Raw genomic sequence first — 15,211 nt, 5'->3', positions numbered from 1 at the left:
ATGAGGGCTTTTAATTAAGTTTTTAAAAAAGAGACTCTGTGTAGTGGTCCATATAGTAGGAGTAAGGCATCTAGTATATTGTTCCAGGAACCAGCAGGAGAGAGAAAATTGGTGCTCTGGGAAATAATGGACAGGCAGAGTATCAGAAATGCATTACCATCAGTCTTTTGACTGGAAGTCAGATGCAGCATGCCCTTTTGGTTCGGAGCTGTGGCAGTTATTTGCAAAGCATGCAACACTTTCCGTTATTCCCTCAATTTCCATTTTCTGCAAAGCCTGTTGCAAGAGCCACCGTTTTTTGTTTTGTTATGTTTTGTGTATTTTTTCTGACAACAACATACTCTTCTTGATCTTCTTGCTGCTGTTCTCTTGCTATGGGAAATAGGTCTGTCCAATTGTTTTATGATATGCTCTAGTTTGTGTTTTGAACAGCATTTCTTTCTGTCAGCTCCTTTCAGTCACTCTGTTTTAGTTTCTACATTGTATTCTTTGAACATTATTGACCGCATCCTTCAATCGCGTCCTATCCGGTAAATGTGCAGTAAAGTCAGCAGTATTGATTTCTGACACACATTGTGTAATATGTATTACATTCATGGAACACGTTATCCTAATTTGAGAAGAATAGCAATTTTCAAGAATCCAGCTGTACAATTGTCGGCATGAATAGATGTGAGAGTTGTATGAAGCTACTCTTTAAAATTTTCACTTTGGTTTGGCATGGCAAAAGTGTGCTCAACCAAATAAGAGGAAGAGTTTTAGTCAGATAAATACAGTACTACCGTGTTTCCCCGAAAATAAGACCTAGCCGGACCATCAGCTCTAATGCGTCTTTTGGAGCAAAAATTAATATAAGACCTGGTATTATATTATATATTATGTATTGTATTGTATTGTATTGTATTGTATTGTATTGTATTGTATTGTATTGTACTGTACTGTACTGCATTGCATTGTATTGCATTGCATTGCATTGCATTGTATTGTATTACATTAAAGACCGGTCTTACATTATAGTCAAATAAGACTGGGTCACATATTAATTTTTGCTCCAAAAGACGCATTAGAGCTGATGGTCCAGCTAGGTCTCATTTTCGGGGAAACAGGGTACGTAGTAGGCAGGTAGTGTTCTATCCCTTTATCAAAATCCAGCAACACAGTTTGCTTTACTGAAAAAAGTTTGTGGTTCTAAAATGGTAAAATAGAGCCAATTTTATATAGTTTGTCCTAACACATCACAGGAGATAAGAGATTCCTTCAAAATGATTGTCATACATTAAGTGCAAATCAGAACATGTGTTTCCAAAGTGAAGAGTGAAAACATTAGGCATAACAGAAAAAAAAAAAAAAAAGAACAAAACTATTGGGAAAATAAGCAGCACAATATGCGTTCTTATTAAATTTCCCTGGAATTGAATTCACTAAACAATGGCCTAGATAGAACAAAAAGGAGGAAAAGGAAACTAAGCTCCTGTTCTTACACTTTTCTAATTCTCTTGATCTTGATCAGGAATACTTAATAACTAAGGTCCTGCCTTATTGTGTATTGTCTTTTAATTTTAAATTTAGCTCAGTGTGATGAAAATTGTCATGTTCATGTCCTTTTCATTTTGGAACTATAAGTAAAAAGAAACCTGATGAGACATCATATAGAATTCTAACGCTGTAGACTGTCAGGGAACCTGAAACTTCAGTGACTGTGCCTTGGTACGTATGAAACATTGGTTTGTGTGTTTTACCAAATGTTAAATATGAATACAGGTGTAGAAACACATTATTACGTGAATATTGCTCCACAGTCAAAGTGTATGTAATATGGATTTAATTCTCAAGTCACTGGAAAGTTAAATAGGCCAATCAATATATAGCACTATTAAGAACTTGAAGAAAAACAAAAATTGATTCAACATTGAAAACAAATGGTTATAAGTATTTGTTTCCTCTGCAAAGATATTGCAGCAGCTCATATTAATCATGTAAAATGGGGAAATGTGGATTTACCATAATCTGTATTGAAAATACCAGAACTAGAATGTGAAAGCTGTATTTTTCAGTAGCTTTGAGAAATAAAATATTGGCAGGACCTTAATATATGCATTTTTATGCGTAGAGAAGAATCAAATTCAGAGGTGATTTAGTCAATGTTTTACCTTTCATATTAAAACAGTATGAAAAAGGTTTTGTTGGCTTTTAATCTTTCCTTAAGTAACATTCCCTTTTGTGCCACTTATTTAGTTTCTCTACATATGTTACATTACAGTATTATCTTAAAAAAACAAATACCTCTCTTATCATGTAGCAGCATTGTCCTAGAACGTGGCAATAATATATTAAGTGTTCTCTGATGTCTGAAATCCCAAGATATGTAATGTAGCTAGCTTACATAGCAGTTAGACTTGAATTGAGTCTTGTTGGAATTAGGTCTGTAATAACAGTGTTAAGCAGCAGCTAATATTTACAGTATGCCTACATGACACTGTAGTGACACCTACTATGAAATCTGTACTTTAAAATTGTCATTTTTCTCCAGGGTAAACAATGATTTTATGGCTTTGTAATTCAGTCTAGCCAATTGGCTCTTAACTGCACATAGAACTTGGAATCAAATCCCTGTGCTGTGGCACTTTTTTTTTTTTAAAGAAAATCATGCTGCAATTCTTTTTCTTTCTTTTCCTTTTTAAAATTTTTTATTTTAATTAACTGTAGGGAAGGAACATAAATATAAACATAATAGTAAAAAGTACTTAATATATCTAAGAAGAACCTCCTCCAAAGACACTACAGAATTTAGGTTTCTTAATTATACCTTAGGTGGTTCATAAGTCCTTTTTGCCTTCTGTTCTGAATGGTAGAGATTTCTGGAATTCTGAGTAGCCAACTAAATTTATTTTTACACTTCCCAGATTTGTATAATACAGTAATAGTTGGTATTAATGTTAGAGAAGCAACCCTAATTCTTCCTCTGACATAACGATCATCAGGAATTCAATTAGAGCTTGAAATGGTCGACTTGAGTTATTTTCACTCTGGAGCTTGCCTACAGTGCTTTATACTCATCTCAAACCATACTGCCTAGAGTAGAATCACAGCTTCACCACTCACTACATGTCACCTTGGGCAAGTTTTCTAAACTGTTTCTCACCTTGGGTAATAAATGAAATAGGTAATAGTACCTATCTCATACGATTGAATGAGTCAATAATATGTAAAGCTTTCGGAAGGGTGCCTGGCTATATTAGGGCTATAATTGTCTCCATCTAATTGCAGACATCGCAAGGGTGGCATTTTTGACTGTTTTGTTCTCTTATCTCCAGTGCCTAGAACACAGCCTGATACATAGTTGTAATAATAAATATATGTTGAATTAATATTTTTTCTTAAAATAAAACATAGGTATATTCCTCTGTTTGCAATCAATTTATTTTGTTTTTCTCAGCGACCTGGGTAATTAAGTTCCCAATGTGCTTTCTAATCCTTGTTGTATCTTAGAGCCAACTTAGATGTTGGGATAACCTGAATAAGCTGTGTCAAAGGGTTAGGAGACCATATGCCGAGGTGTTTTCCTAGTGAAGGTAGAAATTTGGTCTAGTAGTCCTTTAGCAACTATCTAATAGAATCCCCTTGATGTTTAGAGGAGCAAACAGAGACCCAGTAGAGTTGAATCTATTCTGCATTATTCTTTAAGGTTAGGTACAAAGCACCCTTAGCCAAAATTACTATAAAATGTAATGTGATGTCTGATAATTAAGTTCGCAAACTCACCCTAGAAAAAGTGCTACATCTCATTGCTGAATATCACTATGGTCACCTTCGAAGGACTCCCCTTGGGAAGCTATGCACCTATGCATCACCTAGTTCACCCTTCAAAGCAATTTTGGAACTCTTTTTTCTGGAATGGCCATCAGAGCTGTCATCATATTACCTTTGGTGTCCTGAATGTCATCAAAATGTCTTCCTTTCCATATTTCCTTTCTCTTCAAGTAAAGAAAGAAGTCACTGGGGGCCAGATCAGGTGAGTAGGGAGGGTGTTCCAATACAGTCATTTATTTATTGGCTAAAAACTCCCTCACAGACAGTGCCCTGTGAGCTGGTGCATTGTCATGATGCAAGATCCATGAATTGTTGGCGAAAAGTTCAAGTCGTCTAACTTTTTCACGTAGCCCTTTCAGCCCTTCCAAAGTTGGTTAACTGATTGTCCAGTTGGTACAAATTCATGATGAATAATCCCTCCGAAGTCAAGAAAATATTAGCAACAACGTTGAAACAAGTTCACAAACTTAATTGTCCTACATTATGGAATCATAAAAAGATTCAAAATATAACTCTATAATACAGTATCCCCATGATATATAATTAAAAAGCAAGCAAGCAAGCAAGCAAACAAACAAACAAAAACAAACAAAAAAACCCTAATCTTCGTCAGATCAGCAGGAGAGTAACCAATACGAGAGTACGTTTTTACATGGATCCCTCTGTGTTAACAATACTGGCTGTAGCAATACTAGGTGCTTCCATTTCAGCAGTTGTGATGGCCAGAGCACAATTATTGTTTTATTCACTTTGCCACTCTGGTCAGTCTTCAAGAAGTATAGTTGCAAGATCAATACCAGATGGTCTAGAGGTGATGTCTTTATCTGTTCTGCTGTTGCACTATATCACTCTTACAGAAGAGCCTTAAATATTGACTGATTTTTTTTTTTAAGTCCATATTGAGTCATCTACATACTGGTCCTTTTATACTGAAGGCCACGTGCTCTTTATTTTGGTTTCAGGGACATAACTTGGCTTAATCACATGTTTTATTAATACTAATGTGCATGTTATAACTGAGCAAAGAATTAAGTACAAAGAAGTGTAAATCATATGCCACATTTATTTTATATGACTGGTATAATAAATGGTGATAGATAAATTCCCTTCATCACCTTTGTAGTAATATAAAATGTGGTTAAGTTTAAATGGGTTGAACAATGAAAGAATTGGCAGAAGGTCATCAAAATTAGTATTTTTCAATGAAAGGCTCATGACATCCCGAGTCACATGTCACAGTCTTTCACATTGATTTTTTTTCTTCTTTGTAAAGTTTAACAAGTAGGTGCTCAATAAATACAGGGCTTGGGTGGAGTTTCTGTCCTCTAGTCTTTGAATTCAACCTTCTTTTATTCAATAAGACTATTAAGCTCCGAATTATTTGCCAGATTCTTTTCTGGGTGCTGTTGGTACAAATATGAAAAACATCACCCTCTTCACCCTGATGTCCTGTTCCTAAATATTTCATAGTGAAAGGATAGGGGGGAATGTTCTAATGGGGAGGATTATAAGCAGCTATGCTTATACAATGGAGGAAGCGACTCAATTGGCTTGGACAAAACACTAGGAATTTGATGAATTACTAATGCTGACATTTGAGCGTGGTAACGTGCTTGACTACTACTTTACCAGGTGGATATGTGTTGGTGGAAACTTCCAGGCATCAGGACTATAGTTCATGCTCTGGTGATCTTGTGTAGAGAACATCTTTGCAAACTGATACTATTTCTAAACACCTAATATCTTCTATAAAGAACAGGACAAGTCCATGGACAACAAATTCCATAGTCAGAAGTACTTCGCTTGTATTTTCTCTCCATGAGTGATGACTCTCTGGGATTTTGCCACAGCAGCAGATTGATGCTTAGTTTCTTGTAAATGTCAATGAGACCAAATTTTGCCAAGATTTCACCTGTTGTCAAGAACAGTGAGGGGTTGTTTGTCAAGAGTGGGGGATATATGTGACCTTGAGTTCTTCTTCATCACGTTTTTCCAATGTTTATGAAGATTTTTCAGGCCCTTAATTATTAGTACATCATCTATTGGCATAGTTTTTTGACGGAAATAAATTTTGAGTTTATTGTCTTTTGCTCAACTTAGAATACAAGTTTCATTTATAGTTTTTCCATGTATCTTGTTCAATGATTAGATTTAAATGTAAATAATACTTGTTATATTTTGTAAAGTCTCATTTCATTGAAATGTCTTTTGACAATTTTATTTTTTTTACTCATTGTGCTCTAATGGCATAAACATCCTGCTCAGAGATCTTAAAGGGCCATGACTTCAGAGAACAGGCAGGTGATGTAAATATGTGAATTTACCTAAGACAATGGGAGTCACAGGCACATTGTCTCTGGTTCTCTTTCTGCTAGGATGTAAGCTTGTGAGTGCAGGGATCTTTTGTTTTGTTCACTGATGTATCCCAAGTTCTATCAGAGAGCCCAATACATAGTAGGTGCTCAATAAATACTTATTGGATGAATGAAGGAATGTGTTGAAATGTGTTATACTGAAGAGAACAAGCAATACCTTAAAGATGTTGATTCCTGAAGATAACAACAGCAACAACAACAGAATATATTGTGCTAACCAAACAAAACCCATTCAGGGAACCACTTGCTTAGAACCCATAGTATTATGAACTAGATCACTTTTAGTAGACTTGTATGTGATTTTCCATGATGGAACACTCTTACGCTGCCTTCTCAATAATTTCCAAAAATACCTGTCCTATGAATATTAAAATAATGAAAAATGCATGTTGGCTTCAATATCTTTAGGAAAGTTCTCTCTTGCATTAGAACCTATTTATGAATACTGTTTCAGATAGTGCCACATCATGGAGGATTGTTTTAAATAGAATTTTCCAATATGATATCATTCCTGGGCTTCATACAAATCAATCAATCAATATGTCAGTAATGATAATATTTGAATAATAACCTCAACTAAATGGGCAGAATATCTTGAGTTTTCAAATCAACTTCTAATATAGTCTCTCATTTTTATTATGTGAAATGTTCACTGCTACCTGTATTTAAATGAAATGTGTGTTGAAAATGGATTTTAATGAAATACATGGAAATATAGTGATTACTATATGTCAGTGAAATGACAAGTTCTTCGAGAAAAACATTTTTCATGCCTTGAATCTATAAGCATGGCTCAAGCATGTTTCTCCACATAGAAGCTGGATTTGGTTTGTCTATAATTTGTATATTTTCTAGTTTAAAAAGATGTAGGGTCATGGAACAGATATATATATGTCTATCTATCCCTCTTACTTTCATTCATACCATGCTCTTATTCATTTCATTTTGTGTCTCTATGTCTTGATGGATAAAGGTGCCCCTATTCACCACTTGTTCCTTCCTTGTTCATTCTGTCTTAATCCTTTTCACATTATCTTCAAGTAGCTGACTATTGATCATTGAATTTACCTGGAAAGGATGTCCTAGCAGACACTGTGTGTGCCCTGTCTTCTCCTCTTAGCATGTTCCAGAGGTTATTACAGTTTCTTTTGACAGATTCCATATTTAATATCCTTCTGTCTGAGGACTTTATCTGGACTCCTCAATGTGTTCAGTCAAAGTATAAGTTTGGTAAGTTAAGACCCACAGAATAACCTTGGACTAATGAGGGAGGAGAGTTGGCAGATAAACACCCTGCCCAGCCCTCTTGTTCTTCAGAAGGAAAGTTCTGAAGGATGTTCTATGTAACCATCTCTTAGAGGGTTCCCAGCAGCAGGGAGCTGAGTTTCCCACAGTGACAACCCATTCATTAGTGCTCCTTTCCTGGCTTTTCTTCTTTTCCTGTCCCCCTTCTCTGCTCCTTCAATACATTTCCCGGGGTCTCTACTCAAATTCATTACTTGTATCAGGACCTGCTTTTGCGGGGAATGAAAACTAAGACAGATACCATTGTAGCTAAGGATTTTTTATCAGAGTACATTCTGTTTGTTTGTTTGTTTGTTTGTTTATTTATTTATTTATTTATTTATGTATGTTTCTCATTCCTCATGATTTTCCCTATGACTCACTTTCTTTCTAATACTCGGAATAGTTGCATTCAAAGAAACATCTTTGACTACCTCTAACTCAGTGCAACTGACAGCTTTATATAGGAGTTACTGCTTCATATCAATTTAATCAGAAACTGGGGTAGAAAACTAGATTCTTTTTAAAAAGTAAAAGTCCCAGATTCATGGAGGGCCAAAGTCTCTCAGAATAGGAAGATGATTAGCACTGTATTGTTTTCAATTTTTTAGAACCATGTTTCTCTTCAACAAACTCATGTTAGGTCGCAGTGAAAGCAAAACACCCAAGAAGCCATTGACCTCAGCTAAAATTCTTCTTACAGAATATATTCTGAATTAATCCCAGTAATTAACCCCAGTAATTAACCCTGGAATTAACCCCAGTAAATCTTTATCTCACACATCCAGAGGACCTTATGAGCAACTGACTCACTAAAATTTGTAGTGGCCATGAATCCCAGAGTACAAAGTCAGGTTTGAAGAAATGTATCTTTTCTTATTTGTAATTAAACTTCATTTTTATTTCAACCATCAATTCTGCCATAATTTTAGAAAATCGGCCTCAGTCAAGGTAGACTTGTATATCTGCCAGATTTTGTTTAAATTCTACGAGGTGCTATGTTGTACCAAAGTGTGGAGTGTAAGGTCTGAGTCTTTGGATAGTGATGTATCAGCTGAGACCTCCCTCATTCCCACTGTCTTGGCACATTTGGTCTGGCAGGTCTCTCTTCCCCTCCGTTCCACCATTGTAGGGCTGGAAGCTGTTTGGCTAAAGTACAGAGCTTCTCCACGAGACTCATTATGTTCTTATATGTCTAACTGGTCACACTCAGTGACCTTAAACCAGTAACATGCACACAGATCCTCTCTACTCCTCAATATCCAAACCTTTGGGATTTGGTGTGGAAGTCAAGAGACCAGTTCTCTCTCTGTTTTGGTCCCACTGTAGTATCTGTTGCTCAGCCCCAGAAAACTCCCCCCCCCGCCCCCCAGGAGGCAAGTAGATGAAGGGAACATGGGAAAAGTTTTCTTTCTCAGAGTTATTTCTCCAAGTAAATTTTCCATGTGGTGATTACTGGGTTTAGGATTTTGGAAAATAGAAACAACAGATTGTCCTGTCCTCTCTTTCTTTTCCCTTTCTCTCTCTCTCTCTCTCTCTCTCTCTCTCTCTCTCTCTCTCTCTCTCCCCCCTACCCCTACTTCATCACATCTCTTCCAGAACCAATACCAATAGCCTGTCTATCATCTATCTATCTATCTATCTATCTATCTATCTATCTATCTATCTATCTACCTACCTACCTACCTACCATCTATCCATTTATCTGTATTCCCATCAACAAGCACATGGAGCAGGATGAAATGTTGGCATACTCCTCTTGAAGAGAATCAAGTTGTCAAGTCTCCATGACAACTGCTATGGTGACCCATGCCTTCCATCATTAAGTGCTGGCAAGATTATCATTCAGAAAGTGTGACTGACACCTCAGTTATTTATAAGCACTGTGTACATAAAGAATGTTTATAGCTGGTGATGTATTTATCTATGTGTGTGCTATGTTAAAAAGGCAGACTTAGTTGGAATTATTTTTATGTGATTTGAGCCATGTTTGGGCAATAAATATAAAATATGTTCAAAATAATTTGATTTTTCACTTAAGTTGAAAGGTTTCCTATGTTTATGTATTTCACCTTTCTTTTATTTTTTACTTTGGTTTGATGAACATCCTAAATAAAAATTACTGTCCATTCAGTGTTTCTCTTCTTCCCTTTCAACCTTCATGTATAATTTCTTTCTTACCTAAAAATGAGCTTAAAGTAGTAGCCTGTCTCTCATATATTTCTGTGAAGAATCAACAGATGTCTAGATCCTGCAACATGTTTTAAAACAACATAATTTTATCGTGGCAATAAGGGAAGTCCTGACCTTTATTAGGTCTTACCTATTTATACTTATATAGCAATGTGATAATTCAACCAACACATGCAATAGACATTTACTAAACACTCAGCTACATACACAATTTAGTGCAATGAGATTAATCTTTCTTCATTTCCTATATACCTATATAGAAAGAGGAAGCTGGGGAAGAAGCTTATAATGCATAAACTCAGGGTGGTTGAAAAGTTTAAAGACACTGAAAAGATAGCATTCACTTGCTAAGTGATGAAATTGAGAATCCTTTTTGCCTATCAGCTTTCAAAGGCCCTATGTTGGATCTTGGAAAACAATAGTTTTAACTTACAAGTAAAAATATTACAAAACAAAATTAATAGATGTTTATCGTTCTTCAAAAAATGTAGGTCTATTTAATTATGTTTTATGTGATATTTAGGACATGCAAAAGTCAAAATGGTCAAAATGGTCTCTGCCATATGCATCAGAGTAAAATAGAATAATTGCATTTTATAGTGACTAACATTTTTTATACCAGTCACTCATTTATTTATTTACCCATTTATTGATTTGCCTTACTAATATTTGTTAAGCACCCACTATGTGCCAAGAACTGGACCAAGCTATGTAGGTGGTAATAAAAATAATGACAAAATAAAATAGTTTTTAGTTGTACTAGGTACTACTGTAAGTATTTTACACATGTTAAATCATCTCAATGCTATAAGATAGTTAACGATTATTTTCCTCCATTTCAATAACGGAAAACCAAGGTACTCAGGAGCAAAAGAACTTTCCCAAATTCAAGCAGTTATGAAATAACAGCACAGTCAAGTTGGAACCCAAGTGTCTCTCACCACTCAACCAACACGCCGTACTTGAGAGAGTGAAATGATGGCCCTCACTTCTGTCTGAAGAGCAAGAGTGGTAGCCTGGCTGATGTTATACAATGTGATATGAAAGGTTCCTATAGGAAGCCCATGGGGATGGAGTAACTAGCTCAAGATGTTTTCAGTTACTTCGTTGTATACCCCAAATTATTAAAGAATCCTTCCAATAAGAAATATCTTCTTAACAATATTTTAAATAATATATATGTGTGTATATATATATATATATATATATATATATATATATACATATACACACATATACATATATATATACATATATATATATATAATTTCCTACTTTAATATTTTTCTCTAGGGCATGATTTATACTTAAGTTTGATGAACCCTAATATTTTTAAAATTCTTAAGCAAAGTCTCATAGTTTAACAAAGCTGATGTTTATAGAATCAGAAGTTAAACATTAGAATAACACTGGCACTTTTACCTTTTATCTTTTCGAGATATGAAGGTATAAAAGTTTGATACTAAAATGTATATGAATATTCTTAAAGTCTTGAAGTCATTAACCATTTCTTTTGTGGTCTGCTTGGGCTATTTTTAATATCAGGAAAAATCAGAGAAAATGAAAGCCATCTTCAATAAAACTAAGTTGGACAATAATTTTCAATTCAGATTTGGAGAAGAGAGGAGTTTTTCATAAGATTGTGAATATAGTTCTGCAATGCATTATAGGTAAAATAATGATCTTGTTGTATATGTATTGCTTTTTGAGCTTTGAAATTCTCTTGAGCTTTTTTCTTTAAATATTATTTACCTAATAGAAAAACAACTCCTTCATAGAAGTCAATTTCAGTCACAAATATTTCTTAATGTTACCATTGTGTGTTTCCATAGTCCTAACATTTTATGAGTGGCCTTTAGGCCTTGGCACTTTTACTAAAATATGATGTAAAACAAATGCACTTTGTTAATGTGATATAAATAATGGAATCGCTAAAATTATATTTTAACTAAATACCTTTGTAAGATCATAGCATTTACTCCAAATTACACTATAGGGATTTATTTCACTTTTTTCATAATAATATGTCAATAGTGTAATATATCTATTTTCAAAATATTTAATTAGTAATTTCTTCTGTCAGTTTAACAACATTAAATAACTCTTTGAGATGTTGTCTTTTCTACCAAACTGCAGTGCCTTTTGCCTATGATTTTTACTATGTGACTTTCACAACAGGTTTTCAAGCCTAAATCATTATAATTTAAAGTCAACTCCTCAGAAGGGCTGTTAAGCACTTTGAAAACTTCCATATTACTTAAAATGATGTTAGAAGGCCCAACATGCAAAAATGATGTTTTAAAATGTCACTCAGCTGTTCCGTGCCTGCCCCACAGAACCATAATAATAATATGAAATTGTTTTCTAACTCTCTTCTGGCTTTTTTTCTTTTTTTTTTTTTCAAACAAAACAGAAAATATTGAACTACAAAAGGAGTTTACATTTTTCTTCTGAGAAAAACACTATGCAACTCTAAGCTGAAGTTAACATAAAAAAAAAAATCACACAGTACAATTGAACACCTTAAATGTTTCTAATATGGATTGATTTCATACAATACAGTTTTATCTTAGACAGAAAATATTTCTGAATAAATGAACTCAAACACTAGCATAATATATCCCCCTTGTTCTTCTTTAGGGATGTGTTACATAGGCCAGCACTGCCGTGGAAGCAGAAAAAAACTTTCCATATGAAAACCTGGGTTTTGTGTTGTTTCTATATTGAGTGTTTGAAGAAATGTCTATAACAGCATATTTTATTGTATGGATATTTATCTTTGTATGTTTAAATCTGAAACATTGCAAATGACTTACTTTTACTACGGAGATTTTTATACCCAAACATGAGAATGGTGGCAGGCATAGTTTGGTGACTATGGTTGAGGTCTCATTTGTTTGTTTCTAAGTTTTAAAGCTGTGGCTATGAGAACGCATTACCCACACCTTTGTGAATGGATACATTAGAGATGAAGTACGGGGATTACGTTAGAATTAGATGATTTTGTTATTCCTTTTAAGATAAAAAAAAATCGTGTCCTCTGCCCATATCATTTGCAACAACATGGATGGACCTTGAGATTATCATGCTAAGCGAAATAAATCAGACAGAAAAAGTTGAGAATGACATGATTTCACTGATATGTGGTATATAAAACTAAAAACAACAAAGGAACAAGATAAACGAAGGAAGAAACAAAAACTCATAGACACAGACAATAGTTTAGTGGTACCAGAGGGTAAATGGGGAGGAGGGTGGTAGATAATGGTAAAAGGGATCAAATACATGGTGATGGAAGGAGAACTGACTCTGGGTGGTGAAAACCCAATGTGAGATATAGATGATGTATTACAGAATTGTACACCTGAAATCTATGTAACTTTACTAACAATTGTCACCCCAATAAACTTTAATAATAATAATAATAATAAAAACCATCAGGCCCACTGTTTGGTGAAAGACTGGGATGATCATTGCCTTTATCTCTTAGTTGTGTTCAGTTACAAAATTTCACCTCAGAATGATTCAAAAATTAATTGATGATCTTCACTGTGAAAATACAAGGATGTTTACATCTCGAATGACAAAGAAAAGTCATCAGCATTAAAATGAGAAGATTTTTGTTTTAAAAATGTGTCCCTCTTATTCTAATTTGAAACAATAATCCAGGAATACATAAAATCAAATTTCCCTCTTCATGTATAAGATTCTTAATATAGTTCTACAGGTTTATACCACATAATTAAGACTGATAACTGTCGTATCTGGTTTTAGTTTGATCATTAAATTTTTGGGGAAAACAGAACAATATTTCATTTTAATTGTTTGAATAAATATAAAGCACACTGTTGAATTCCAATTGTTGTAGTCGATCTGAATAGATGCATGCTTTTTTGTTTATGTCTTTTAGCATCTCCGTCAATTAAACTCTTGGTGGATGACCCTATAGTTGTAAATCCTGGAGAGGCCATAACATTAGTGTGTGTTACAACCGGCGGAGAGCCTGCACCCTCTCTTACCTGGGTCAGGTCCTTTGGGACTCTGCCTGAAAAGACTGTTTTGAATGGAGGAACTTTGACCATACCTGCCATCACATCAGAAGATGCTGGTACTTACAGCTGTATTGCCAATAATAATGTGGGAAACCCTGCAAAAAAGTCCACCAACATCATTGTGAGAGGTAAGTTTGCCTAGAGAATGTTACAATATAGATTTCTGGGTGAGCCTGGCTATCACACAACAAATAATGTTTGATATAAAAATATTTCCTCAAATATTTCATATATATATAACATATGCATAGAATTATTTATAAATAATGAACGATGTCTAATTATAAATGGAAACTAAAATTCCTAAATCTTATGTTTACATCAAATAGTATTCAAAACATATTCTTAGTGATACCATTGAATAGTTATTATAATTTTTTCTTAATTAAAAAAAGATTAAAATGCAATTGTGGCATAAAGCATTAAACATCATTATACAAATTGTGTATTAGTTTAGGAATTTAACATTTATCGATTTAATAAACGTTTATTGAATCCGTGTTACAAACAGAGCTTTAAATTGTGAGATTGTAGAGATCTATAAAACATTAACCTATACTCAAAAATTCTACTGTCAGCTAGTAAAAATAAAATACATCAATTAATAGTCATATGATACAGTGTTTGGCAATCATAAGCAAAAGCTATAGGAATATTAAAAACACATAGTATCTCTGGCACACATTATTAGGGAATATCTAATGACATTTGCACTAGGTCTTATACACACTGAGATTAGGGAAACACGTGGAAAAGTTGGAGATAGTAAAGGGCAAAATGTATGTAAGGCATTGATGTAAAAGTTGGGTCACTAAGTCAGTAACAGTAGTGGTGATGCAGTGTGCTATCTCTCCATTGCAGAGGATTTGCAGTTATTGTGCAAGGAAAGCGTACTCATATGCTTCTTCATGTCTCACTTCACTTGGTGAGATCCTAGATTAGGGATAGAAAATGGACACTGATGCCTCTAAAGTTAAAATAGACATCCATATGCCCAAGAGGACTCTTCTGGAAGACAAATGAAAATAAGGAAGGAAGATAAGAATACAAAAGGATCATATATGGGCTTAAATAGCAAGACAAGGTCTACAAAGGGAAGTATCAAGCTTTCTATTTAAAATATCAGTATTGACAGAATGGGCCTCTTTCTAAGCCTTGTCTTGGTGAGGAATTAGATTGTGTAGTCCTCCACCCCAAATTTTAAAAGAAAGTAAAAACTGTACAACTCACCAATATTGAGTATTTCTGCATTTTCATTGTTTGCTTTTAAAAACTTACTTTCCCAAGGAGCCATGAAATAATGCTACCAAATCTTGCTATAATAATGGTGAGATTAGGTAAAGCATTGCCAAACTGTCCTTAAGAGTCATGAATGCAAAGTAGAATCTTTTATTCCATTATTTTATCAAGGACAAGAACTCACTAGTGAAAAATGATGTCTTAAATCTAGTTTGAGGAATCCATGTACAAATGGCAAAATGTCCAGAATGAAATGTC

The 15,211-nt window shown here is 34.3% G+C and overlaps 1 protein-coding gene across 4 annotated transcripts in view; it reads left to right on the top strand.

Annotated features, from left to right (window-relative positions):
- The window catches only part of MDGA2 (MAM domain containing glycosylphosphatidylinositol anchor 2), a 790,763-nt gene that overhangs the window by 535,173 nt on the left and 240,379 nt on the right, over positions 1-15,211 (top strand). For all 4 annotated transcript variants that reach the window (XR_002137734.2, XM_074328196.1, XM_074328195.1 and 1 more), the window contains exon 6: positions 13,573-13,842. Coding sequence is in view for 3 of the 4 variants with exons in the window: in XM_074328196.1 (XP_074184297.1) it covers positions 13,573-13,842 (270 nt within the window). In the remaining variant the exon portion in view is untranslated. The remainder of the gene's footprint in view (positions 1-13,572; positions 13,843-15,211) is intronic.

This window comes from Rhinolophus sinicus, linkage group LG03, assembly GCF_036562045.2.
Source record: "Rhinolophus sinicus isolate RSC01 linkage group LG03, ASM3656204v1, whole genome shotgun sequence".
NCBI classification, from domain to species: domain Eukaryota; kingdom Metazoa; phylum Chordata; class Mammalia; order Chiroptera; family Rhinolophidae; genus Rhinolophus; species Rhinolophus sinicus.
This window is presented reverse-complemented; position numbering and strand designations above follow the sequence as displayed.